Source organism: Mus pahari, chromosome 13 (assembly GCF_900095145.1).
Source record: "Mus pahari chromosome 13, PAHARI_EIJ_v1.1, whole genome shotgun sequence".
NCBI lineage: Eukaryota > Metazoa > Chordata > Mammalia > Rodentia > Muridae > Mus > Mus pahari.
In genome coordinates this window covers 77,201,824-77,228,933 of record NC_034602.1, presented here as the reverse complement: position 1 = coordinate 77,228,933, position 27,110 = coordinate 77,201,824, and the positions used below count along the sequence as shown (strand labels likewise).

Sequence of the window (27,110 nt, the reverse complement as noted above, 5' to 3'; positions counted from 1 at the left end):
GTTTTCACATATTCTGTGACAACCCCTGTACTACAGAGGGCGTGGTATATGTCCTTGTTTAGGGCTGCTCAGCCGTCCCACCATCTTACACCACAATGAACACCAAGGAATCTTTGCTTTCGTGGCTGTTCTTTGTAAGAAGCTCCTCTGTTTAAGGTTTTGGGCTGCGTTTTCCTGTTTAGAAGGTGGGTGGGCACCACGGACATTGGTACTTTGATGGGTTCCTTAGGGCTTTTTAATATGTATCGGGGCTGGGAAGCACGGCTGTGAGTTGCACAACCCAACTGTTGCCTCAAGAGGTTGTCCAGACTCAGAACAGGGCTCATTACCTACATACAGTACAGCTGCCTTCACAAACACTCAGCACTGCTGCTCATAGTACAGCATACAGGTTCAGTGGCTTTCTCATCGCTAGGGAGTGTGAGAAATGCAGAGCTCTGTTCTCTTCCCCTCTCAGCCAGGAGTTAGGTTTTAACAAGGCCGTCTGGCAGTGTGAGCATAGGCAATGTGCTTTAAAGGCAAAGGTGCACTTGCATATCTTAGTTTTATCCAGACTTCATTCCCCACAAATGATTGCTGCTTGCTTCTAGTTCTTTTAAGGAAAGGTAGAGACAGCATTTTAGCTGTTGAAAGACATGAAAGTAGGGGTTTAGAATGGGGCATGAATGAGATCTAATATAGAGATGTGTCTACTTGGACTTTTAAATCTCTCTAGAATTGAAACCAAAAGTGGAGAGAAGTGCTATTCCGAATGACGAGAGAACATTGAGGTTGACGGTTAGAGTGCTGGACATCTGACCCTTCCTCACAGTCCTACCTAACTCCCAGCTCTCCCCTCACTTGATGCTTTTTGTGTTTATTATTTTGCACATGCTATGGATAGGTTTACTCATCTGGGGAACTTGCAATTTCTATACAAGTTTCCTTTATTACAGTTTGTTGACCTCTAACTGACAACTCAGACAAAGCCATCTCAGCATTAGATAGGGCCTAGTGGAGGAAACAGGACTCTCCCACGCTGCTGCGTTTCATGTCCTGTAAGGTAGTGTGGGTCATAGGGTGTGAAAGGCATAATAGTAGTGACAAGTAAAAAAACCTTTTGTTTTGTAGGAAAAGGGACACCTTTTTCTCATAGAATAATTTCAACATGTAAATATGGAATGGATGAGACCAATAGGAAATAACCCTTAGAATATTACAAATCTTAGAAATTTCAAGATCCATGACTGAATCCCAAGTTGTCAAAATTTAATGGGCAAACAGGATATTTTCATAGCTTTATATTATCACCCCAAATATTTATTCCAAAGGAAAAATAGCAAATATATATATAAGAGAAGATTCTGTACCACTGTATGGATTTCCCCAGTACTCAAGTGATTATTTCCTTACTTATAACAAAGCTTTCAAGCTATGAGGCCCCACTTGTTGGCTGTTGGACTTAATTCCAGGACAAATGGAACCCTCTTCATAAAGTCCTCAAAGAGAAAACTTAATAATAAAATGATAGGGTAGAGAATGGTTGAAAATGATTCATGTCCTTTATCTCTGGCTTACACACACATACATACACACACACACACACACACACACACACATACACATACACATATACACACATATACATATAAACACATATACACATCTACATACACATACACACATATACACACATACACATGCGCATACACGTACACACATACACATATACATACACACATACACACATATACACACATACATACATATACATACACACATATACACATGCACACAAACATACACACATGGATATGCACACATATATGTGCACACAATGGACAAGAAAAAGAGAAAGGCTCTCATTCAAATAAAATATGGGATCCAGACAGAATCGAGATAAGAGAGTGGTAGGAAACTGGTAAAGCCCAGGCAAACCTTGTAGATTAGATGCTGACGTTAGTTTCTTTTTATTTAAAAAAAAAGATTTTTATTAATTTTTATTAATGGTGTGCATGTACACACACGCAGTACTATTTGTGATGCAATGAATTATAATGGTCAATGCTATTACATTCCTAATGTGTGTTAGAGAGGTTGGCAAGTAGTCTACAAATAACTAATGCCAATATTCCTTACAGTTTCTCAGAGAGTTGCTGTAGACATAGAGTTCACACCTGGCTGTATGTGATCATCGGGGAAGAGGGCAGGATAAAGTTTCCTGATAGTTGCAAATCTTGGGGTCATGCACTCTGGTAGAATAGTTAACACAAATAAGGAATTACAGAAAAAAGGGGTATGAGGGAGGCCATTTCATTTCTCAGCATGTCATGTGTGTACACCGTGTCTTCTTTGGCTTATTTTTAAACTCATAGAATAATTTATTGAAATGTAAGAATATGTTAAATGTGCTTAGTATTTTAAATGGCTAAAGAGATTTGACCAGATATGTGGTGATGTTCAGCAGGCTCCTGCAGTAGCTGCTTGTTGAGCAGAGCGGAGCTTCCCTGAGCATGTTTCTGCAGACTGAATAACCAGTTTCAGATGGTCTGGCGAGACATTCCTTTGAAAAGCAAACGAGGCACAGTTAGAGTGTGTGGAGCAGACAGGGTGTGGACTTGGGAAAATGATTGGTAATTAGGTAAAGCCTGCTGACACAAAGTCTGATCTGAGTAGTGATAAAGTGTGTTGGTACTTATTATAGTAAATGGGATTTCCTTGGTGGACACTCCACCAGTGGAAGTGGGTGAGAAGAGACTGCGTTATTAAATAGTCTCACAGCCAACTGCTGTAGCAGACACAGTACTTACAGAGCACATAAAACTCCCACAAGGAGTCTGAAGGGCATGGCTGAAGTAATTTGGCCTCATAGATTCCACCCGCAGACAAGCATCAGTCCATTCCTCATCAAGACAAGGGTGTTTGTCTAAAAGTCTTCCTTCACACTGGTAGGAAGCAGTATGTTCCCTCTGAGATAAAATCTCCACATTTGCTAAGTTCTTTTACTATGGACACCGGCTCAGGCCTGCTGTTTCTGTCTGATATCCGTGGGAGAGGGCTGACTATCCTGGGAGGGGAGGGAGGGCTTGGAGTTGGTCAGAGCTTTCACACCACTCAGATGACGTCATCTGGAAAGCTAGCAAGGTTGTTTCTTCTTTTTTTTTTTTTTTTTTTTTTTTTTTTTTTTTTTTTTTTCATTTTTTTATTATTATTTTCTTTATTTACATTTCAAATGCTATCCCAAAAGTTCCCTATACCCCCCTGCCCCTGCTCCCCTACCCACCCACTCCCACTCCTTGGCCCAGTCCTTCCCTTGTGCTGGGTCATATAAAGTTTGCAAGACCAAGGGGCCTCTCTTCCCAGTGATGGCCGATTAGGCCATCTTCTGCTACATATGCAGCTAGAGACACAAGCTCAGGGGGTACTGGTTAGTTCATATTGTTGTTCCACCTACAGGGTTGCAGCCCCCTTCAGTTCCTTGGGTACTTTCTCTAGCTCCTCTATTGGGGACCCTGTGTTCCATCCAATAGCTGGCTGTGAGCATCCACTTCTGTGTTTGCCAGGCACTGGCATAGCCTCACAAGAGGCCACACTATCAGGGTCCCTTCAGCAGAATCTTGCTGGCATGTGCATTAGTATCTGGGTTTGGTGGCTGATGATGGGGTGGATTCCTGGATGGGGTAGTCTCTGGATAGTCCATCTTTTCATCTTAGCTCTAAATTTTGTCTCTGTACCTATATCCTTTCATGAGTATTTTGTTCCTTATTCTAAGGAGGAATGAAGTATCCACANNATGGTCNTCCTTCTTGGTTTTCTTNTGTTTTGCANAATGTATCTTGGGTATTCTAAGTTTCTGGGCTAATATCCATTTATCAGTGAGTGCATATCTAGTGACTTCTTTTGTGATTGGGTTACCTCACTAAGGATGAGCAAGGTCGTTTCTTACCAAACACACTTCCTGTTTCCCCTACTTATGTTAGATCAGTGGAGAAAGACAAAGGGGAAAAAATCAAATCCTTGCACCAAAACCAGTTTTGGAGTAGGGAGAAGAAGAAAACCAAACCAAGCCAAAACATGGCCCAAACCAAAAACCCAAACGAAAGAAACACGAAATTCCAACTTTACTTCTTATTTGGATATGTCCACACAGGTAATAATTTCTAATACCATTTTTTAAAAAGCTATGTTGGGAAATTGGTAAATAAGTGTGGCTAATCAATAAAGTATTTCAAAGGTGTTTCAGAATGAAATTACCAAAGTTGTTTGAGAAAGTAGTCATCTAACACTATATGATAGTAACACTTAAGTGGTGAAGTTGGGACACTATTTCTATTTCTTGTACTTTTAAATGCTGATTTTTATTTACTTTTGTTTTAAGAAACAGTCATGATAATTAGTAACTCTAAGATGGCTCAGCATTCACTATGCTGTAGCTGCTTAGAAAATATTGCAGGTTTTTGGAGGGCTTCTGGAGATGTTAGTGAAAAGATATTACCCTTTGGAAGCCAGACAAAGCCCACATGCCTTTAACCCAGCAGAAGCAGCTGAGCTCCAGGTCTAGGGAGAAACCCCATCTCGGGATAATGTGGAGAGTATACCTGTTGTCCCTCTCTGGTGCCTTGTGCATACATTTAAACAGGCACCTCATGTACATGCACACAAACAAAAGAATCAAAGAGACTCAGAGGGTTAGGTAATAGTGCATACTCTTTGTAGCAGTCTTGTAATATTTTAGTTTTTAAATGAAAACTTTCACTCATATGCAGAGTGTAATAGTTATTTCTCTCATTGCCGCAGCAGAATATCCACAGGAGCAATTGGCGATGAACATTTATTTTGCTCTTGACTTGGGGAGATGCAGCCTCTCATGGCTGTGGACATGGAAGCTTGTAGCTGATCACACTGGGGTTGATTAGGAAACAGTTTGGCAGCAGAGATGCTCCAGAATTCTCAGTGCCAACCCACGGGGCCTGACATTTTCCATAGGCCTCATGTCTAGAAACTTCTACAAACCTCCCAAAACATCATCACTAGTTGGGGACGAGGAGTTCACAGATGAGTGTAAGTGGGGACAGTCCACACCTAATCATGATATAAAGTAAGAAGAATGACTAGAATATTTTGGAATTTAGTGTGCATGCACATACGAGCACACACAATGTACACTGCATTTACATGGTTTTCACATGCAATTATTTTTTTTATTACACTTTTGTTGGTTATATGTGTGTACATGTGTGGGTTCCCATGTGCCATGGCACATGTGTAGAAATCAGAGAAGAATTTGCAGGAGTCTGATTTTCCTTCTAACATGTGTAGCCCAGGGATTGATATTGAGCCATCTTACCAGCCCCTTTCAACTTTTATCTTTTTGTTCAGGATAGGAGGGGACTGTTCATGCTTAATCTCTGATTAGTCTTTGTCTTTATGAAAGAATCACTTCTTATCTGTTGTAGGGTGGAATCAAGCATGACATGCGGAGGTTCTTTATCAGAATTAGCCAAGTCTCAGATGGGGCAATAGGAGCTGAATTTCAGAGAGCAATCAGTTATTAGGTCCAGCAATCTCAGTGAGCATACCCTGTACCCACTCTATCAATAACAGGCAAAATTTCATATGAAATACAGGCAGTAATAGTATTTTTCTTTAAACAACTGAGACTACACTCAAGGAATTGAAAGCAAATCTTGTAAAATAGGTTTGGGAATATAAGCTATGAAATTTGGGATAACACCTTTCAATTGGAGCAACATCAAAATTTTAGAAGCAAAAATGGTAATAAAATGATGAGGAAAAATAGGAGTACTGGATAAGTACAACGTCTTCCTAATGTGGCTCCCGCCATGCTAGGGCGATCTCACGTCAAATCTGTCTTGGTTCCTCAAGAACGAACCTGCATGTCAATGGACTTCTGTGACTTCTTTTCCCTGGCCGATGAGGTTCTTCAGGCCCAAAGGCTCCTCACCTGGATACTGTTTCCTTCTTTCTAATTGTTTTTACGTGTGACGTGTGTCGTATACTCTTTTCCTTTGCTGGGGCACTGACTTCTCTCATGTCACCCTCAACAACCTTCCATCATGATTACTTCAGTCCATGCTTGCTTTATGGATGACTGTCAATTTGGGATTTAACTCCTTGCCAGGACTGTTTGGTCTCAGGATTGGGACTTCTTAATTCTTGGCTCTACTTTGTGAACCACATATGGTTTTACTGCCTCAGAACCACTAGGGGGAGGAGATTTCTAGCAAATCATAGCAATTTGCAAATGTGAGGAGATTATTATTATTTTTAATAATATTATTATTTTCTTTATTTACATTTCAAATGCTATCCCGAAAGTTCCCTATACCCCCCCCCGCCCCTGCTCCCCTACCCACCCACTCCCTCTTCTTGGCCCTGATCTTCCCCTGTGCTGGGTCATACAGTTTGCAAGACCAAGGGGCCTCTCTTCCCAATGATGGCTGACTAGACCATCTTCTGCTGCATATGCAGCTAGAGACACAAACTCAAGGGGTTCTGGTTAGTTCATATTGTTGTTCCACCTACAGGGTTGCAGCCCCCTAAAGCTCCTTGGGTACTTTCTCTAGCTCCTCCATTGGGGACCCTGTGTTCCATCCAATAGTTGACTGTGAGCATTCACTTCTGTGTTTGCCAGGCACTGGCATAGCTTCACAAGAGGCTGCTATATCATGGTCCCTTCAGCAGAATCTTGCTGGCATGTGCATTAGTATCTGGGTTTGGTGGCTGATGATGGAATGGATCCCCAGATGGGGTAGTCTCTGGATAGTGTGAGGAGATTATTTTAAAATACTAACCATTTGTGACTTTTTGGTATGTGTTTTGAAAAAATTAGAAGATGTTTAGAAAAGTGGGAGGGAAAGTGTGGGGATTTTCCTGTTACCTTTCTTTTTCTGTTCCCAACACAGTCAATCTCTTGTATTATTGTGGGTCATTTGATGTGATTGATGATCTAATATTAATAAATCACTATTGTTTGGGTTACATATTTTATATTAGGGTTTACACCTTGTGTTGTATATTATGTATATTATTTCAGGTTGGTGTAAAGAATATTTTACTGGGGTTCTAGACAAGATGACATAGAATCTATGGATCAAGTTGGGAAAACTGCTATCGTTTTTTATTTTTATTTTTTTATTTTTTTAACTTATTTTATTAGATATTTTCTTCATTTACATTTCAAATGCTATCCTGGATGTCCCCTATACCCTCCCCCACCCTGCTCCCCTGCCCACCCACTCCCACTTCTTGGCCCTGGCCTTCCCCTGTATGGGGCATATAAAGTTTGCAAGACCAAGGGGCTTCTCTTCCCAACGATGGCTGACTAGGACACCTTCTGCTATATATGCAGCTAGAGACATGAGCGCTGGGGGTACTGATTAGTTCATATTGTTGTTTCACCTATAGGGTTGCAGACCCCTTCAGTTCCTTGGGTAATTTCTCTAGCTCCTCCATTGGGGTCTCTGTGTTCTATCCTATAGATGACTGTGGGCATCCACTTCTATATTTGCCAGGCATTGGCATAGCCTCTCAGAGATAGCTATATCAGGGTCCTTTCAGCAAGATCTTGCTGGCATATGCAATAGTGTCTGCGTTTGGTGGCTGATTATGTGATGGACCCCTGGGTGGGACAGTCTCTGGATGGTCCACCCTTTCGTCTTAGCTCCAAACTTTCAAAACTGCTATCTTGACAATGATGAGTTCTACCACATATGTCATTGATGACTTGTGACTTTTTAAAATTTCTTCTATTAAAGTTTTGTAGTTTTCACAACATGTCTCAGACCTGTCATTATTCTTTCCTTTCTTTTAGAGCCGTGCTCTCCTATATAGCATAGCCTGTCTGCATGTCGCTGTTAAGAACTTGAAATGTGGCTTAAGTGGAAACAGCTGTTAGGTTTCAAAGATTTAGTAGCAGAAAAGAGGCAAATGTGCCATCAGTAATGTTATTTTAAGTATTATAATTGTCTTAAATAAGAATATATTAGTTTAATTTAATCTACTTGTTTTTGCCTTTTTCATGTGGCTACTAGGAAATTTAAAATTATGAATGAAGCTAGCATTATATATTATTAATAAAACTTCTCTAGAATTTACATACATTACCTTGTTTTTACATCTATTAGCTTTGATGGCTAAATTGGGGTTAGAAATAAATTAGGATTCAATGTCCTAAAGATACTTTATATTTCTCAGACAGAGCACTCTAGGCATATAACTGTTTCTCTTTGGTACTATTAAGTAGGATTTTTTCAGAAAAAGAGATGCACTGTGGTGACTTTCTTGCCATCAGACAAGGCCATAATAGGATGATTACAAAATAAAACGCAAGATTAAGCTCTGGGGGCTCTTCTCTAATAGAACCCTTTCAAGGTCTTAGGCTGATTCTAGCAATGAAATCACAAGACCCTATATTTTGTAGCTTTTGCAAAAGTAAGCCATCTTCAGTACTGAGGATTGAACCTCTCCTGAAGCAAATACCTGGCCCATTTACCCATCTTTCCAATTGTGTGTGTATTTGTGTATTTTTGCATGTGTGGGTAGATGGTTATATGCATATGGAAACTTGAAGTTATCGGGAATCTTTGTTGATTGATTTTCTATCTTATTCAGTGAGTTATGGTCTCTCAGTTAAATTCAGAGTTTCCCTACAGGGTTAGTCTTGGTATCCATCTCGCTCTGGGAAACCCTCTCTCCACCTTCTGAGGCTAGAATTACAGGAGGCCACCATGCCCAGCAACATTTTATGCTGTATTCTGGGAATCTGAACTCTGGTACTGTATTTGTGTGGTAAGCATGTTAACCTCTGAGCCATCTCTCCTAGCCCTGAGCCCCTCTGTTCGTTTTATGTTTTCACTGTGAGAAGGTTTAACTAAGTTCTCCAAGCTGGCCTTGAACTCTATAGAAGTGGCAGTGTTTGAGCTTATGATCCTCCTGCACCGCCTCTCTGGCAGATGGGATTACAGGCTGTGTGTGGGATATTTTAACCACAGCTAGTTATAACTTTTGTCCACTCCGGGTTTTCTTTGTCTTACTATATAATTTGTACCAGACAACATTAATGTGGTCATAGGTATATTTTAGACATACCTAAGGAAAATTAAATTGGTGATACGTTTAGTTTAGGCTTAGTAGAGTATGTTTACATGGTTTATGGGCAGTTATTTCTGGTTGTTCCATATAGAAATGGCTTCTAGGAATGCTACAATTGTCACTCAGGGTCATCATGCAACAAATGCTGAGACCTTCCAAGAGGCAGGCCAAACTTGGCATCACTGCGTGACTGCATTTTATGGTGCCTGCTTCCTTAATGGAAGAGAAAAAGAATGTCTGAACACTTGAAGCCAGTCTTAAGACTAGTCTAAGAAAAATGCTACCAGTTATCGGACAGTCAGACTGGTAACACGGGCTTCAGTTTTCACTGATGCCTTGTTTATCTGGGAAGTCATTCTACTCAGGAATGTATTCCATATGCAGCATTTATAATTAGGTTTATTACAATTTTTAATTTCTGGGTGTGCATTGAATGAAATTGATTATTGTCAGAATTCCTGTGTTAGTAATTCTAATAAATGCTGGGGATTCCTGTGCTGGAAGATCAATGTATGTAACCTGAAAGGAGTCAGGTAAACAGAAGTGCCATTCTCAGTCGACATTGATCGCCGGAAGGTCTCTAAGATCCTTTGGGTGTACTGGCAAAGTCAATCCATTTTTATATTAATATTCAAATGTTATTTTACTTTTAAATTCTACCCCTCTGGATATTACACTGTAAAAATTTCCAACATCCTATGTAGAAGCAGATGAAGGTACAATGGTATCTTTTGGTACATCAAACATGAGGAGTTTGTAAGACTAAAGTCATTCTTTTTGCTGCCCCTCTTTTATTGAAAGTTTGATCACAAAAATGTGCCAATCTGTATGCATGTTTGTGAGATTCTGTACATATGAAATACTGAACGGTAAATCTTTAACCACTGAAGGATTTGGGATGAAATGCATTGCACGATGCATATTTAGGTCTGTTGTATACTGATGGGACCAGAAATACATCCTAAAAAATGCTGTTAGCCTGATCCATGGTGTGCTGTAGGGGAGTGAGGCTCTATTTCAACCCAGGTGAACTGCTGTGGTCCGGATTATAAATCTAGCCAGATTAAATTCTGCCTTTCAGGTAGATAATGCAAGAGTATGACCTTGGTCTGACTGAGTGATTGCTTTTGCAATGCTGTTTCTTCCTCTCAGCTACACCGCATTAAACATCAAATGACACAATTCTAGCTTTGACTCTGCAGCTTCTCATGCTCTGCAGCAGTTTGTTTCTGTCATTTATCACAAACTATTATAAGTAACTTGCTTATTAGAAATTAAATAGTGTTTCCTCTGGGAGTGTGTTGTGAGGTAGCTGTGAGTGGCCTGGAGTTTATCTTCACGGTGCTGTCCTATCCTTTGGCAGAAAATCTTGCCACTTGTGAAGGAAGTTCTAGGCTTAAAGTCATGAAGGTGTGCTGAGGTAATGCAGCTTATGAAGTCACCCAAGTTTCCTTCAGGCCCAAAGAAGAAAAAAGTCAGTTTTCAAAATGTATTTTAATACACACACTTTTCAGGTCTGTCTGAAGTGTTATACTAAAGTATTTCAAAGACAAATTGACCTGTTTAATGATTTTTTTTTTGAACTTGGAATTCTCTTCATTCAATATCTCTCCTGAAATTTCAAGAAAAAAATTTCAGGTAAATTTAAAGACTTTATACCTCCCAAGACCTTCCACTGGTCTCAGTCTTTTCTGTCATGGGATGAATGGGGATGGCTCACATGGAGCCTCCAGCTGTGACGTGGTTTAGCTGAGGAGGTCTGAAACAGCCTACTGGGTCCCTAGAAGAAACAGAGTGACTTTAGGTGCAGGTGAAAACATTCTGCTCTTACACACGACAAGGGACTGTAGAGGAGCAGTTTATCTACTGTGCTAATGCTAGAATGCTAGACTATTCCCAGTGTACCAGTGGTGTCTTGCAATATTATGCAAGAAATTCTGAGGCTCATTCCAAGTTGGTTACAGCCCATGTTCATGTGTGCATACATGTGTGCATATGTGTGTGTGTGTGTGTGTGTGTGTGTGTGTTCTGGATATTGCATCAGTAACTGAATGTTTTCTATGGTTAATACCATGGAATTGGTAGCTTATTAAAACCATTCCTTTATGTGCCTTGATGCCTGTGAATAAAGGAGGCTCCTTGCTTTCACTGAAGTCTGCCTTTGTCAGCACAAGACAAAGAACTCTTTGCTATTCTTTAGATGACCTTCTTGGTGACATACATGCTCTACCCAAGGACAACTTACTATTTGGTGGGTCTATGGTGGTTCCCTCAGTGGTGTGTGTGGCCCTTCTTAGGCCTGCAGGGGTGCTCATTTCATAGTCATCATCATCTGTGACACCAGGAGTTGTGACATGGCCCGGAGTGGTTCCCTGGTTGGCAGCGTTCGCTCCTGCCTGTCTTGTAGGAAGGACTCCATTCTGCACATCTGGTTTAGCCCCTGCCTGACCAGAGGGCGGAATGGCTCCAGGGAACAAGGGGTGGATAAGGAGGCCTGTGAAGATTTGGGAGGCTAATGGCTAGAATGGGAAGGAAACAGAAAACACAGTGAAAAAGAACCCGCTTTAACAAGGTTAACCCATCTCTTTTCTTTGGAGGACAGCAGGTTGGTTAGGAGTGGCGGGGAGCGCTAAAGTCAGAGAAATCACAAAGACCTGGCATTCATCAAACATGCCCTTGTCAGAGCCAAGTCTGATGCTGGTGTCACTGTTGACATCTGTTACCGGACTCCTTTTCCTTAAAGAGGGAATCAGAATACAAGGCAGGCGTAACAAAAGCATAGTCTGAAGGTATCAGGCATGTCTGGATACAGTGCTATGTAGAAAATCCACAAAGTATTGACAAGCTCTGTCTCTGTCCTTGACCTAAAGGACAGCCTTTCTATTGCCCACAAAAAATTAAAAAGAAAAGACTACAAGATAATGGAAAAGTAATACAAGTTGATCAACCAGACATTGCCTTTGTGGCTTGAGTTCCTTTAAGGTCCCTTCAGCCTCCTTTTCAAAGGCATCACTCGACTGGGTCAGGAGTAGTTAGTTCTCTTGGTACTTGAGCTGCCTGTGCATTTTCTGAGATTACTGAGGAAACATCTCTTTTTCAGAGGTTTTCATGGTTAGGCTCTGCTTGAGGTTTGGGCTAGGCCTGGTAATATGAATTTAAGCTGGTTCTCCAAGTCGTCCTGAGGTGATCTGAGAGTGGAGGCCCTAGCTAGGGAAGCGTTGTCTTAGACCTCGATCCTGAAGGCAGACCTAGATCTCTGCTAGATAAGGAGGGCAGACTACAGCACAGAACATTTCAAGCTGAGAATCAAGGCATACAGAAATTATAACCGACAGAGAAGACGAAGTTATCCCAACACATGCCTTATAAGAATAAGTATTATTTTGTAAAATCAGGTGAGTGTGTTGGGCTGTATGAAAACTTCATTATTACCATGGATTGAACTAAAAAAATGTTTGAAAACTACTATAGAACTATAGAACCAGTGGCTGTGGATCTGGAACTACCTTTTCTGTTGCCTTTGAGACAACTCATTTAAGCTTGATGGGCCTCAGTTTATCTGTACGGCTCCATCATGGGTCTGTACTTTGTATCATGAGGCCTAAAGGGGGAGAAATCTGTCAAAGAGCTTGTTGTGTGACAGTGCCCCAACAACAGGAAGATAGGAATGATCACTTGTCAGTGCTGACAAGGGAGATGCTGATCCACGACTGGAGTATTATTTAGGGTTGTATAGCAACTATAATACATACCCTTTTCATAGTATGAAAAGCCTTTAAAAACTGTGTTCTGTGAACCTGCCTCAATTCCTTCTGTTGTTATGTTTAGATGGCACAGTAATCCAAACAGATGTTTCTAAACATGGCCTGTGCATTACTGCCTAGAAAGTATGAGTGATGGGAATAAGAATTTTAATTTCTATCCTTCAATTATTATTGTTTATAGAAAAGAACTCACTCACCCCTACTAAAATACAGGAAAGAATCTCATACAATGGAAAGGACAACAGTGTTAACCCTTTCTGCAGAGTCAACTCTGCTTCAACACCTGGAGAATTGTATGTGATCTTCAGTAAAAAGTTTAAGTCAATCAAAATAAAGTTAAAAAGTATTCAATGGATCTCCAGGTTAACGCAGAGTGTGACAGCAACATATAGAAAGTTATCACAAAGGTAACGTGATGGAAAGCAGTAGGGGACAGATAGCAAATGGTTAGGTGAGAAGGGGTAATCAGGTCCAAGGGGCTGTGAGAGCACACAGCTCATTGTAGGGACTGTAGTCAGGTAGGGTTGGGGTCAAAGGAGCTGGAAGAGCAGACAACACTGGGAGGAGGGAGAAGAAGAACTTAAACAGTAGTGACTTAAAGGATTTTCTTTTTACCAGTTCCTCTGAGCTTAGGAGAGTGCCCTAAAAGCAAAACAATAAGGAGAAGCAATTAGAGAAAATTTTAATATATTCAATGCAATGTATATAAAATAACTAAAAAACTTAAATACTTTTAAGTATTCTAAAGAAAGATTTTTTTTTTTACTTTTAACAATATATTAAATGGTCTGGTATGTATATCACAAAATTTGTGTCAGCATGTGATATAGGACTGCTTATGTTTATTATGAATAATGTGACTTACCTTTATTTGAAAATTATACATATATTAATATGTATATATATTAAGTTATATATATATATATATATATATATATATATATATATATATATATATACACACACACACACACACACATACATATATAATTGATTGGTATAAGAAGCCTGGAGAATACAGAAGACAACAGAAAAATAATCCTACAGTTTACAGATGATGGTCTTTTCATGTGTTTTCTACAAATTTACTCTTCATGTAATAGAAACCCTTATTTATACAGTTTTTTGTCTTTCCTTTTCTCTTAGTATTTCATAGCAATGTCTTAGCTGTTTTACTGACAAATTAATGTAATAAATATAATTTTAAATGGCTGTGTAGTATTTATTTGTGGTTATGTTGTGGTTTACATAGTTTTTCTTTTGGTTTACTCTTCAATTTAAGGTTTAGCCATATTTTTATGCACAACAAATATTATTTGATGAGTATGCTATACTTAAATCCTTGTGGCATGTCAGATATATTCCCTTGAGCTACACATAGATGTGGAAGAAAGAACTGGTAGGAGTAGGTGTGGTGAACTGGAGAGTTGAGGCAGGGGGATTGCAAATTCAGGGGCAGCCTAATAAGCCATACACATGCCTATTTAAATACAAAGAGTTCATAGGGATTTTATACTAATATTTGTCTCTGATTTTAAGACTGAAGCTCCCATCTGATGCTGATACAGATGCGGATGTTGGTCTTTGGTAATTTTATCAGTGAGTTCAAGAGTAACATTAGCAAAAGCATCTAGGAAGAGGAAGAAAAAGGTGTTGCAGATTCTGGGATAAGCATTTACGGCTAAAGTAGATTTGAGATAAAATAACCCCCCACGTCATGGGCCATCGTATTCATCCCATTAAGTTATTATTATTATTTTTTTTTGTCAGTGTGATTCAGGGGTGACTGTCTGCTTCATTTACTGAGGGTGTGGCTAGAGGAGCAACCACATCTCACTCATTTTCAGAGTGGGCGTTAACGATGGCGTCTACAGGAGACTGTGTCATTGTTAACTGAAATGGTACCATGAAGAACTTACAGCTGCATTTGCCTGCCAGCTAGGGCCAGGTAAGTTAGAGCTCTCTATCGTAGTGCTTACACAGTGCAAAGTGGGTTAGAATCCTGGTGCCTGATTGGTGAATTGAGACAAGAGACATATTCTAAACCTGGGTGATTAACAATCAGTCTGTTTAACAATAGTCTTACCTGGGCTCCAAGTTGTGCCACAATAATGGGTAACATCTGAAAATAAAGGGACAAAAAGCACTGTTAAAATATAATCATGCGGGACTGGAGAGATGGCTCAGTGGTTAAGAGCACTGATTGCTCTTCCGTAAGTCCTGAGTTCAAATCCCAGCAACCACATGGTAGCTCACAATCATCTGTAATGAGATTTGACTCCCTCTTCTGGAGTGTCTGAAGACCGCTATAGTGTACTTACATATAGTAAATAAATAAATCTTAAAAAAAATAACAGTGTGTTTGGTGGGAGGTGATAGGGGCTTGGATTATGGGTTACACTTGCTCAGCAACCCACCTCCACAGTTGAGATCTTCAAGTAAGTGAGACTAGGTTATGTTATGAGTTGCTGGCTGAAATGGTAGAGGCGTTGTCATGCTGTGGTATTCTCTTACTCTGGATATCATAAAACTTTATTTTTGTTTATATAGAAAAACCATAATGTCAGAAAAAAATCATCAGATTTGACATTTAACTTGGTATATAGCACCCTGAAAGCTTTGAGTTTGACCGGCTCTTGACCTTGCTATTTTCCCATTTGGCTGACACCGCAGTGCCTGTCAGGCCAACAATGACAAGCACATGTCTCCCTACAGAAGCTGGCCAGCTTCTTGTTGACCTACAGCAAAACATGACAGCAGCTAAAGCAGTGGGAACAACAATCCCTCAGGGTGGGTGGGGAAGGAAGAGGCACGATTTTGGAGAACACAAATCTAAAACTCTCTTCTTAATGGAAAGCTGTTCAGCAGCGTAATTGTAAAGGAAATTCGTTGTCTTAGCTGCTGTTTGGAAGTTGTTTGAAGTAGCCACCATGGATATGTGAATATTTACAGGATGACACAGACTGTTTTAGATGCTTAGTCTTTTGATCTTTGTAACCAATAGAGGAAGCTTCTACATTGAAGCCTGTTTTAAATTTTGAGGAAAGTGAGTTGCTGTGGGGTTAAAATAACTTGCCCACACTCACAGGCTGAACAGAGAGCTGAGATTGGAGCAGCTACATGGTTCTGGAATAATTTCTTCTCAGGGTTGGCCTCTGATAGTTAAAGGCCGCAACCATAACCTTAGGTTTGCATCACTGAAAGTGATCCAATTTTCTTTTGTTTTCTAAATATCTATGTTTATTGTAAATTATAGTCATATATGCCCATGAATTAGTGCTACTGTCACCGTCTTGGGTCACAGAAGCTTCATTTTTGGCAGTGGGCAGCAGCTAAGGCAGAGACTCATAACTGATGTAAGTGGTAAGAATAAAAAGACCAGTGAATGCTCAGGACCAAATGGGCCATCTGTACTGTCCTTTCCAAGGCTCAAAAAGAATGTAAGTGCTGGAGGAAGGGACAGAGTGTGGTGCAATGCTGTCTTGTGGGAGGGGCATGGCTGTCACACTCTCAACAGCTGTGATTACCCGCATAAGCTGCACATAAGATTGGGCCTGTCACCATTCTGTCACAGACATAGAAGGGGCCCATGAGGCCCCACCTCTCTCTGAAGATCTATAGACAGTCAATGTTTGCTGGGGTAGCAGAGAGATATTTTCCTCAGTCATATAGCGGGTGGTAGGTGGTTCCTCCACTTTCTCCCACTCCCCACAGTTGCTGTAGCCCACAGCAGATTTGAATCAATGGTTCGGTTGGAGTAATTGAGGCAACTGGGCCTGACTGAAGATGGCCAATCTGTATGTGAATCACACCAGCGTCACGGATTACAGAGGCTGACATTTCCTTTGCCTTTTTCTTTAGTCTCTTTCAGAGGGCAAAATTTATTCTTAAGATTCTTATTATAAAAAAAAAATTGTGTCTTATAAAAGCCCAAGAATGAGTTCAAACGAAACAATTCTCATATAGCAATAGATTTAGTTATAAAGATGTCACTATAACATGAGTTTAGAGGGAAAAATTTAGAAAAAAAAACCCACCCAAACCAACCCTGATTTTCCCCAGTCAAGCGCATGCACATGGCAGCGCACTTACTAAAAAATAACATTGTAAGCGAATGTTTTAAGGTGTGGAAACATTTCATGCCATTTTTGTGATAAGTAGAACAAACACAGGCAAATCATCTGCATTTAACAACTTTGAAATGGGCTCCTTTCCCAATGGAGGAGCTAGAGAAAGTACCCAAGGAGCTGTAGGGGGCTGCAACCCTGTAGGTGCAACAACAATATGAACTAACCAGTACCCCCTGAGCTTGTGTCTCTAGCTGCATATGTAGCAGAAGATGGCCTAATCGGCCATCATTGGGAAGAGAGGCCCCTTGGTCTTGCAAACTTTATATGACCCAGCACAGGGGAAGACCAGGGCCAAGTAGTGGGAGTGGGTGGGTAGGGGAGCAGGAGCAGGGGGGTATAGGGAACTTTTGGGATACCATTTGAAATGTAAATACAGAAGAAAAAAAAAAAGAAATGGGCTCCTTTCTTCCCGTGGCTTCAGCTGAGGGAGGATGCCCTCAGAGTTCAGGAAGCCTTGCCTCAGTTTACCTGTGGTTGCAGCTGTTGCTGTCCATTCAGTGGTCCCAGGGTGAAAGGGAGAGTCTGTGTGCCATGGGGCACAGCAGCAGGGTTGAACTGTGGGGCAGCAGAGAAGATTTCTATTATGTTTCTTTCAGTTTGAGATCTAGGACCCTAAAGCATACTTATTAAAGGTAAAAATGCATTCAAAGGAAGAATTTCCTACATAAGTTCATAATATTTTATTATGTGTATAATTAATCACAGACATGGAATTAAGATATTCATTTAATTTTTTAGCACAAGGTCCATTACTGACCTCTATATTCATTTTTCCAAAGATTTTTTTTTAATACTTTAATTGCATGTATACATGTGTGTTGGGTATCCATGTGTGCCAGTGTTTGTGTGTGTGTGTGTGTGTGTGTGTGTGTGTGTGTTTGAGTGCAGGTTTAAGTAGTGTGTATGAGTGCAGGTTTAAGTAGAACAGAAGAGAACATTGGACCTCCTGGACCTGGTGTTGTAGGAAGTCGTGAGCTGATCTATGTGATTGAAGGGAACTGAATCTCAGGACCTCTACAAGAACAACACAGAGTTCTCTCTATATTATATTGTTACAAATCCTATCTAAGTGTTGTTAGCCATTGAATTATCTCTCAAGTCCCTACATTAAACTAAAAAGTAAAAAAATAACAAAAATCTAGTCTGTATATATTCTCATGCCACAGAATGTATTTGTGGAGGTCAGAGGTCAATTTTAGTGTCAGTTGTCTCTACCTTTATGTGGCTTATGGGCTTCAAACTCTGATTGTAAGGCCTTTGATGCAAGTGTCATCTTGTCCCCCATCCCCCTGGAGTTAAATGTTTTCCTTTGGCATCTCTGAGATCATTTAGGTCATTTACCCCTTTCTGGCTACAATAATGGTTCTTGGACATTTCCTGATTTTTTTTTTCTATTAGGAGATGAAATTTTTCATAGGTATTTCTAGACAAAGTCGCAAGATATAGAGTAAAACACCTAGTCTAGAACATGCATTAATAGTATTTTAAAATCTGCACACTATTCAGAATCAGGAGGGAAATGTTTTTCTTCCCCAAACAGAAGGATCTTTACAAATGTTCTATGAGCTGAGAGAAACTCTTGTCCTTTCTTGTCATCCTAGAGGGTGGGAATAGTGATCACAGTGTTTATGTGGCTTGTGGATATAGTAGGGAACATTAAGGAAGATCTGGTGCAGAAGTGGGGCAGGATCTTAGAGAAGAGGTTATCAGGATTAAAGGTGAGAGTGAGGTCAATTATATAAAGATTCGGCAGGAAAACTTTCAAAGAATTATTGAGTGTTTTCTGACTCTCTGACTTTCTCCTTGCTCCTGTTGCAGCCCATGTTCAGTGATTAGGTGTGCATGTGCTCTGTGGATAGACATTTCTCTATGTTCTTGACTCTCCTCCATGCTCAGTATCAGGTGTCTGATTTATTAAACAAAAGGGAGTGAGGGTATAAAAGAGTACTTACCAACGGCAGCTCTGACCCCAGAGTGAGCAGCTGTGTTAATGGTATGAGACTTATGGAAGGAAAAACCTGCAGGGCATTGAAACTGGGTGTTAGAGAACCCATTATCCTTTTCTATGGCAGTGCCAATGGTAGTCTCAGATAATTTATACTGCTTCCAAAGGCATGTATTCCCATCAAAGTCAACGAAGGCAAAGGTTCAGGCTCTCTCACTACCCTCGAATTGTCTGCATGAGGCCTCCTCATTTCCTGGGTTGTTCTGGATGGCTTAGCAGTATGCCAAGTTTGTGGGTTTTGTCAGGTGATTTATATATGGTTATTATTTAGTTATAATATTTTTTAGTACTTAATTATGCACATCCATTTTTAGAATCTTTCCTCTAAAGAATGTCTGTAATAGTATAAGCTACAGATCCTTTAAGGACTTAGATGATTTGATTTGAATGATCTATGATGCCCAATAATTAAATAGACAGCTTGAACTTTTAATACCATTGACTAAAATTTCAGAGTCTAGACAAAGACAAGGCAGGTAGTGTCCTTTATAGTTTTGTAAATAGGTGATACCATCCACTTTTCAAAGCTTTGAATATTTAGTTGTTACGCCAAATTCTTGCTCATATAACTAATTCACATACAAGGAAAAGGAATGAGGTTGCTTGGCTTTCTTCATTTAAATATAAAAACAAGTATATTGGCTTTCTTATTTTTCCCCCTCAAGAAAGCCTCTTCAGACACGAGACTGTGCAAATCTTGATTTTTTTTTTTTTTTTAAATTGCCAGTCTCAATATGCTTTCTTTGTCATTGCTGGGCACTTACCTGATTTGGTTGCTGTTGAGGTAGTGGTGTCACCTGACCTGGAGTCGGTTTTGTTGCAGGAACTCCCAAAGCAGGGTTAAGCTGCTTCTGTGAATATAAATATTTGATAAAACGGGAGGGATGTGTTTGAGGTTTTTACCCATTTACATCTGGAAGGTAACAGTTCGCCCCCCCCAACAACACTATGAATTTAAACTTCATATCTTTTGAAGTAGTTTTAAGTCTTTAATATTTTATGCTTAGCAGGACACAGAATCAGAGACTGGGGAATTGCCAAGTCAAGAGGGTGAAGAGTAGAAAGGTATGCCAGGGCGAGTTGGGTTCCAGTGATCCCTGGCTCCCATTTGTCTACAGCAACTTCTCCTTTCCTTTGCCAGACCTTGGGATACACTTGGAGTCTTAGCTCTATGCACATTTGCTTTGCTTCTCCTTTACATCATTTGAATTAAACTCCACGAGTCCTACTGCATTTTTTTTTTAAGGTTCCCCACTTTTGCCTTGCATGTGACATGCCAAAGAATTCAGTGTCTTTCCTGGCCAGAGTAAGTACTTTGTATTAAAATTTGTTGGACTCATGATGAAAATGACCTCGCAGTCCAGATGGTCTAACTGTGTGGCTTTTAAAATGTTTTATAGGTGAGAGAAGACCTGTGCAAGGTCACCTGGTGCGTGTCACCACTGCAGTGATCCCAGTTCCTGAACACAACCAACCCTACTCCCAGTCTGGTCTCAGAGTGCACTTGTTGCCGGATGCATCCCACAGGGCAAGACTGGCACCAGCTCGTCTGCTATTTTAAAACGTTTGCTTTTTGTTTTGCTTTTTGTTAAAGATTTAGTCCTGAGAACTTCTTAATAATGTGTTGGTAATTTCTATTTTGTTTTTCCTCCCTATTTACTTTTTCCCACAGAAATTTTTACAATTTAAGCTTTTCCTAAACAACGATTTGCTCTGTGTAGCCACCGTGACTTCTGTCAGGGATTATGTTCCCTTTTTTTTGCACTCATGACTGTGTTTTTAGCTATCAGGGCATGCCTGTTGACTAGAGAATTTCTAATGAGTCACTGTTGATTGTACAGGTGAGTATGGAAGTGCCACCCGAGGTTGGGGTTCCTTGTCCTTCGTTCACAGTACGGCGATTGCATCTTTCCTCTATATCTTAAGCACTGTGTCAAAGGGAAGTCCATGTACAGATAAAATATTCCATCTCGATGTCCATATAATAACTTTGGACAACTAAAGTATGGATGTAAGGAACACCAATCTCCTTTCCCCATTTTAAATATTTTGTAATGATATGTATAAAATAAAAAAAGTTCGTCATTTTATAATGTGTATCACACACTTGTGGCTAAGAGTTTACCTGATTTGTATGCTTTGTTTATCAAGTAGAAAAAGCAGAACCATGATTTACTCTCTTAGTCATGAGCAAATAAACAGTCCCCAAGAAAGTCGTACTTTTGTTTTGGAACATAAAATAGTCACTCTGCCCCTCAGGGCTGCTATGTTGCTTTGCTAAAACAATTGAAATTCTTCCATGATAATGTGGATGCATTTTTTTAGAAAAATGCAGAATGTTGAAATTCACACTAACATCTTATTAGTTTATCATATTTGTTTTGAAAATTAAATTAGGAAACTTAAAAAAAAAATAGAACAGAGTAGTTTTCTTGAAAGGCCCGAAGAGATAAATGGCTGTAAAGAGACATGGCTTAGGCCGGTCAGGACATAAAGTAACACACCACACTTACTGGTAACGACTGGGCTGATCCTAGAAGGCAAAGCAGTAGAATCATGGTCTTCATATTTCGATTGGCTGCCTATAAGAACAAAATTATGTTACTCTTTCAATTTTTTTAACCTATGAAAGAAGATGACATTTAAAAATGATCATTCTACTTGCAATATGGTGAAGTAATGTTACCTTTCTGCTACCAGGCAAAATGCTATTCGAAATCCAGATGACTTCTCCACTTTACTCTGGTGCAAAATTGATCTTTTGCTGATTCGTCTTTGTAGAAGGAATTTAAGCTCAGCTACAGGAGACAGACAACCTGAGAGACCAATCAGGACTAAACTGTCTGTGAAATCATTTGGTTTCATTTCCCAACGCTTCATTAGGTGGGTTATTAGCTGCAGACATTGTATTACCCAATGTCTACGATCTGACTAGAGGGTATTTTAGGGAGACGTGCCTATATAATTTTTAAAAAGTGCAGACAGAAAAAAAAAGACAATTGTCTTTACTTTCAACTCTTTTGCAAAATATTTTTGAATTTACTGGGTTTATCATATAAGAATGAGCAAAAAATATAGGGCTCTCTGCATACTTTATAAAAATAAAGGTTATTATATGATTTCTCTAAACCTCACTTGTTTCCTTGAAAACAATGAGCTTTATGTGTCAGTGCATATAGATTAAGTTTTACATATTTAATGGTTAAATTGTGTTACACTTTCTTTTTGATGTATAGATAATCTGTTATCATTCTATTTTTAAATGATAAATATGTTACAACAAATATCCTTTCTTGCATATGTAGCAGTATTTCTGTAGGTGTCACTTCTAGGAATATTACAAAGATACAAACATCTATAATTTAAATGACTATGAAAAATTGCCTCTAAGAATTCTTGAATAATATGCTTGATTTTTAATAATGAAAAATGGGGAGGGGCTGCAATCAGGGTGTTAAACGAATAAATAAATGAATGGAAAAATATGAAGAGTTCACATGAGAAATAATGAAAAGAGATTATGTGATATAAGCCGAAGACAGGAAGCTACTGAAGTTTTTTTCATAAGATGTTCAGGTCACATCTATCCATAGGCTTCCAGAATCTGGGCTTTAGACCAGGCAAGGTCTCTTCAGTAATGTCTGAAATGAATCTGTCTGCCAGAATTTCATACTGAAGACAGCATGACATTCAGTGTTGTCTTTTCTTTAGTGTGGAATGTCTGTTGATGGAAAATTAGAGATGATGAGGCATTTGCCTAAGTTTTTCCTTAAACAACGCTACTCATCTGCTCATGACTGATGACTGTCAGATAATCTGGTAGGAATGGGGGAATACTGTATGGGAGGCTAACACTAATAACATATGTACTAAGTTTAACAATAGGAGTGTGCACAGGTATGAGGAAAAGCTCGTGATTGGGGGCAGGGAAGGCTTTATGGAGGAGGTCACTTTTAGGATGAATTTTGAAGGAAAATCATTAAAAGGCAAGGCGAGGGTGGGGAGATAGTTCAGCTGCCCTGTGAGCATGAGGACCTGAGGTGGGGTCACTGTCACTCATAAAAGCTGGCACAGTTGCTTTTGTCTGGAACCCTAGTGGTTCTGGGCAGATCCCTGGAGCTAGTTAGCCTAGCATCTGGCCAGTTGGTGAGCTCTAGGTTCAGTGAGAAATCCTGTCTTGAAAAATGAGGTGGACGTTGATGGAGAATGACATACTACACTAACTTCTGACCTCTACATGAATGTGCACACACATGCATGCAAATCCATGCACACACATACACACACCCATATGAACACACACACACACACACATACACACACACATGTATGAACACAAAGGGAGACAGGGACATAATACATTAGGTGGGTTTGGAGAATAAATATGATAAGAAAAACACAATAGACATGGTAAAAGTTAATACTGAGAGGATTAATGGAATATAAATGTTGCAGGACATGAAGGGAAGTAGTTCTCCTTTTTCTCCTCCTATTACTATTTATTATTTGTGTATGTCTGTGTGTATGTGCTTGTGTGGTGTGTGTGTGTGTGTGTATACCTGTGTGCATTGGCAGAAAGTGCCTTTATCTGATGAGACATTTGGCTGGCCATTGAAGTAACTTCTTATTCTTATGACCTTTCCTTAGCAAGTTCATCTTTTTGTTTTTGAGTCAATTTTATATAAAACTACTAAAAATTGTGCATCAGTATTTTTCCTGCATGTTTGTGTGCCATGTGTTTGCCTGGTGCTAGCAGAAGCCATAAGAAGGAATTGGATCCCCCTGGCACTGGAGTTTAGATGATTGTGAGCCAACATGTGTGTGTTGGGAATCAAACCTGGGTTTTCTGGAAGAGAAGTCAGTGCTCTTAATCACTGAACCAACTCTTCAGTTCTAGTTAATCAATTATCCAACACTTCATCTAACATATTCATGAACATTTTTAGTTTCCAGGGACAAAAATACCTGCCCTCTGGAGCCCGCATTTTATTTGTAGAGGAGTGTTACATTTTCATGCAGCTTCATAGCATGTGATTGACCCCCAGGCTTTGCCTGTTCTACCTCTGCTAGGTAAATTTTGGCATAATTTGCAGGTCGTTCTTTAACTGTTTTTGTTTGTGCAGAGGCAGAATTAAATTTCATGTCATTGCTGTCTCTAGGATTAGGTGGGGAAACCTGTGTTCTACTTGCAGTCTAGAGTATGACTCCAGTGACTAGCACGTCCAGTTGAATCACTGCCTCTGTCTGGGGCTCAGGTGATTCAGGGGCCTCACAGTGAGTACATTACATATTTCAGACATACCTCCAGCCCCAAGCTGAAGTGAGACATGTCTTAGCTAGGAAACTGAGTAGCCAGTGGGATTAGACTGAAACAAGTGGGCAACATTATGAAGGCTGAGTAATTTCTTAGACTAGAAAATTTAAGTCTGAAAGGAGGTAACTTTCAACAATGTAATTATGGACTTGGGTATCAAGAAGTACATACCATGAAAGGGGAAAATTTCTAAATTGTTCAAAATCAAGGTACATCAGCAAGATAATTTTGTTTCTGAAATTACTTTGGGTAGCAGATTCATTAAAGGGTTTTATGGACTACAACTGACATCTTTTAGTCTTGAAGGTCTAGGCACTTTGTGATGCTTTTTTTTTTTTTTTCCGAGACAGGGTTTCCCTGTGTAGCCCTGGCTGTCCTGGAACTCACTCTGTAGACCAGGCTGGTCTCAAACTCAGAAATCCGCCTGCCTCTGCCTCCCAAGTGCTGGGATTAAAGGCGTGTGCCACCACGCCAGGCTTGTGTTTTAGTTTTATGGTTTTTTTTTTTTTTTGGATTATGGACTCTTTTAAGCCCATTCAACCTATGTACCATTTTCTCAGAAAAATACATCTATAACAATGAACATAATACATACCAGACAGTGTCACAGGTTTGATAGACTTTCATACATAATGATGAAGATATAAATTAAGCCTCTGATTTAAAGGAAACTTGATGGAATTCTCTGAGATTTGTACCATCCCTGAACTTAATAGGAGTTTTCAATCAAGAAGTGTATTCTCTCCCCAGTTCCACCATACTCAGTGCATATAGGAAAAGCTGGAATTATCCCAGATGCTGTTGAGGAAGCTCGGTCCAAGAGGAGCTCTTCAGCAATGAAAGGATGAGGCAGATTGAAAATCCTATCTTCTTTTGTCAGTGTCACAAGGATGCTGGGTGCATGATTCCTATTGATGATTACCAAGGGTGAAGCCTGAGGAAAGAGAAATGGCTTCAGAATGCACGGAATATGGGCCACACCTGTTAGCACAGTCACAGTTGGTGCACCTCAGGGAGGAACGACCCGAGGACCATGTCCTGAAGACTTCATGATGTTGTTGAGTTTTCCTCTACTTGTCTTATGTCTCCCTTAATCTTAAGAACTTCATGAAAACTCTAAGAGGGCTTCCAGCTCCTCACTGGACAGTATCTCTGGCTCTCACAATGTTAGTGTTTGATCTCTATCAGGCATTGCTGCTGGAGCCCATTAATGATTCAGTCACCACCCTAGGAAAGAACTTAGAAATGTAGATTGTTGCAATGACCACCATCCATAGAAAGCATTTGGAAAAATAAAATTGTTAGTGAAGCTAGGTTGAGATATTTTTACTACAGGCTCTGATGTAAAAAAAGTTTAGGGAACAATTTGAAGTTCAGAAAGGCACACTTGTATTAGTTAAGCTAGGGATTTTTTGAGGTCAGGAAACAAAAGCAATGGCAGCACTGGCTGATGTGACTCTTCCCGAGGCTGGATGATTGATTTCTTATGCCCATTTTTGACCTCAGTTTCCTGACATGATTTAATAAGAGTTGTTGATGAGTAAATATGCATTCTGAGGATTTAAAGTAGATATGGCTAATTTTTATATAAAGTTTAGGTTTGTGATTATTTTAAGATTCTTATATGATTACTTTTTAAGATAAATAATAAAATAATTAATCCTTTCTTTGTAACTGCAAATTGTTGCCTGCCAGTAAGAGAAACTGGCTGAGAAAACCACATGCTTGATCATATTTTGTTAATCTATAACAAGTTGCTTAGCTAGGAATATATGTGAGTTCCTGGGAATAATTTGTTTCCTTTACCTGTACTATGTAATGTATATCTTGTAAAGATATTGGAAAACATACTGTTTTTTCATAGTCATCCACTAGAAAAAATAGAATCTAATCACATTGTAATTTTATACAGTTTGAAAGATTTTGTGGGGGTATATAAGCTATTGACAAAAAAAGTTGTTGGAGATTGCTCCATCTACCAACTGTGTGTATATGTGTGTGTGTGTGTGTGTGTGTGTGTGTATGTGAGAGTATGCATATATGTATGTAAATATATTTATGTGTGTGTGTGTGTGTGATATACTTGGGGCCTGTTTGCTGGAATTTTGTTCCATCCATTCTATGTGTGAGTGTGTATATGTCTGTCTGTCTGCATACATGTATGTATGTATGTATGTATAAAGTTATTGTGGAGTCTGTCTTTTGCTTTATCCACTCAGTGTGTGTGTGTGTGTGTGTGTGTGTGTGTGTGTGTATGAATTTTCTCTTTTTCCTTTCCTTTTTCGCTGAACCTAAGAGTTAAAAGAGTTTAGAGTTTTTTTTTTTTTTTTTTTTTTTTTTGCTGACCACTGAGGAGTGCCAGCCCCAGTAAAGCTTTGTTCCCACAGAGAAAAGTCTGCTGAGTAATTTCTGTAATTGCTGACTGCCATCAGCAGCAGCTCCCTTCTGTTGCTATCAGCACTGACCCTGCTCGCCAATGCCACACCCTGCTGTCAGCCTCAGTATGTCCCCTGGATGTCAAAGCAGGTCTTTGGCATCCTAGACAATTTTGATAGATTATGGTGATTGAATAAGTTAACTACATACATAATTGGAAATTGTACCCAGCCTTTCTTACATACTACAAGTACAATGGCATCTGTTAACCAGAAACAAGTTATATATGTCATAGGTGGTATGTACCAACATGATAAGGACAAAACCCATCCTTATATTCTTGTAGGAAACCTGGCAAGTATCCAAAAATCAGAAAATAGATCTCTCACCAGAGCTCAGCCGAGAGCTGGAGTTAGAGCCATCGTATA

General features: G+C 39.6%; 1 protein-coding gene across 1 annotated transcript; it reads right to left on the bottom strand.

Annotated features, from left to right (window-relative positions):
- Positions 1-10,569: 10,569 nt before the first annotated feature.
- Positions 10,570-21,755, bottom strand: Amtn (amelotin). The gene is made up of 9 exons (XM_021211307.1): positions 21,679-21,755; positions 21,506-21,574; positions 19,757-19,843; positions 18,940-19,005; positions 17,456-17,542; positions 14,944-14,979; positions 13,473-13,499; positions 11,339-11,612; positions 10,570-10,873 (listed from the first exon to the last, which is right to left on the bottom strand). Exons 2-9 carry the CDS (start codon positions 21,557-21,559, stop codon positions 10,863-10,865), a joined length of 642 nt encoding a protein of 213 aa, XP_021066966.1. The 5' UTR covers positions 21,560-21,574; positions 21,679-21,755; the 3' UTR covers positions 10,570-10,862.
- Positions 21,756-27,110: the final 5,355 nt, after the last annotated feature.

What these genes read in the sequence shown, in the direction of transcription:
- Amtn (XM_021211307.1), bottom strand. Translation starts at nt 21,559, where the DNA reads ATGAAGACCATGATTCTACTGCTTTGCCTTCTAGGATCAGCCCAGTCG. An exon ending in TGGGGTCAGAGCTGCCGTTG is followed by an intron (nt 17,543 to 18,939) that starts GTAAGTACTCTT and finishes GCTGCCCCACAG; the next exon opens with TTCAACCCTGCTGCTGTGCC. An exon ending in TCCTAAGCTCAGAGGAACTG is followed by an intron (nt 11,613 to 13,472) that starts GTAAAAAGAAAA and finishes TTCCCATTCTAG; the next exon opens with CCATTAGCCTCCCAAATCTT.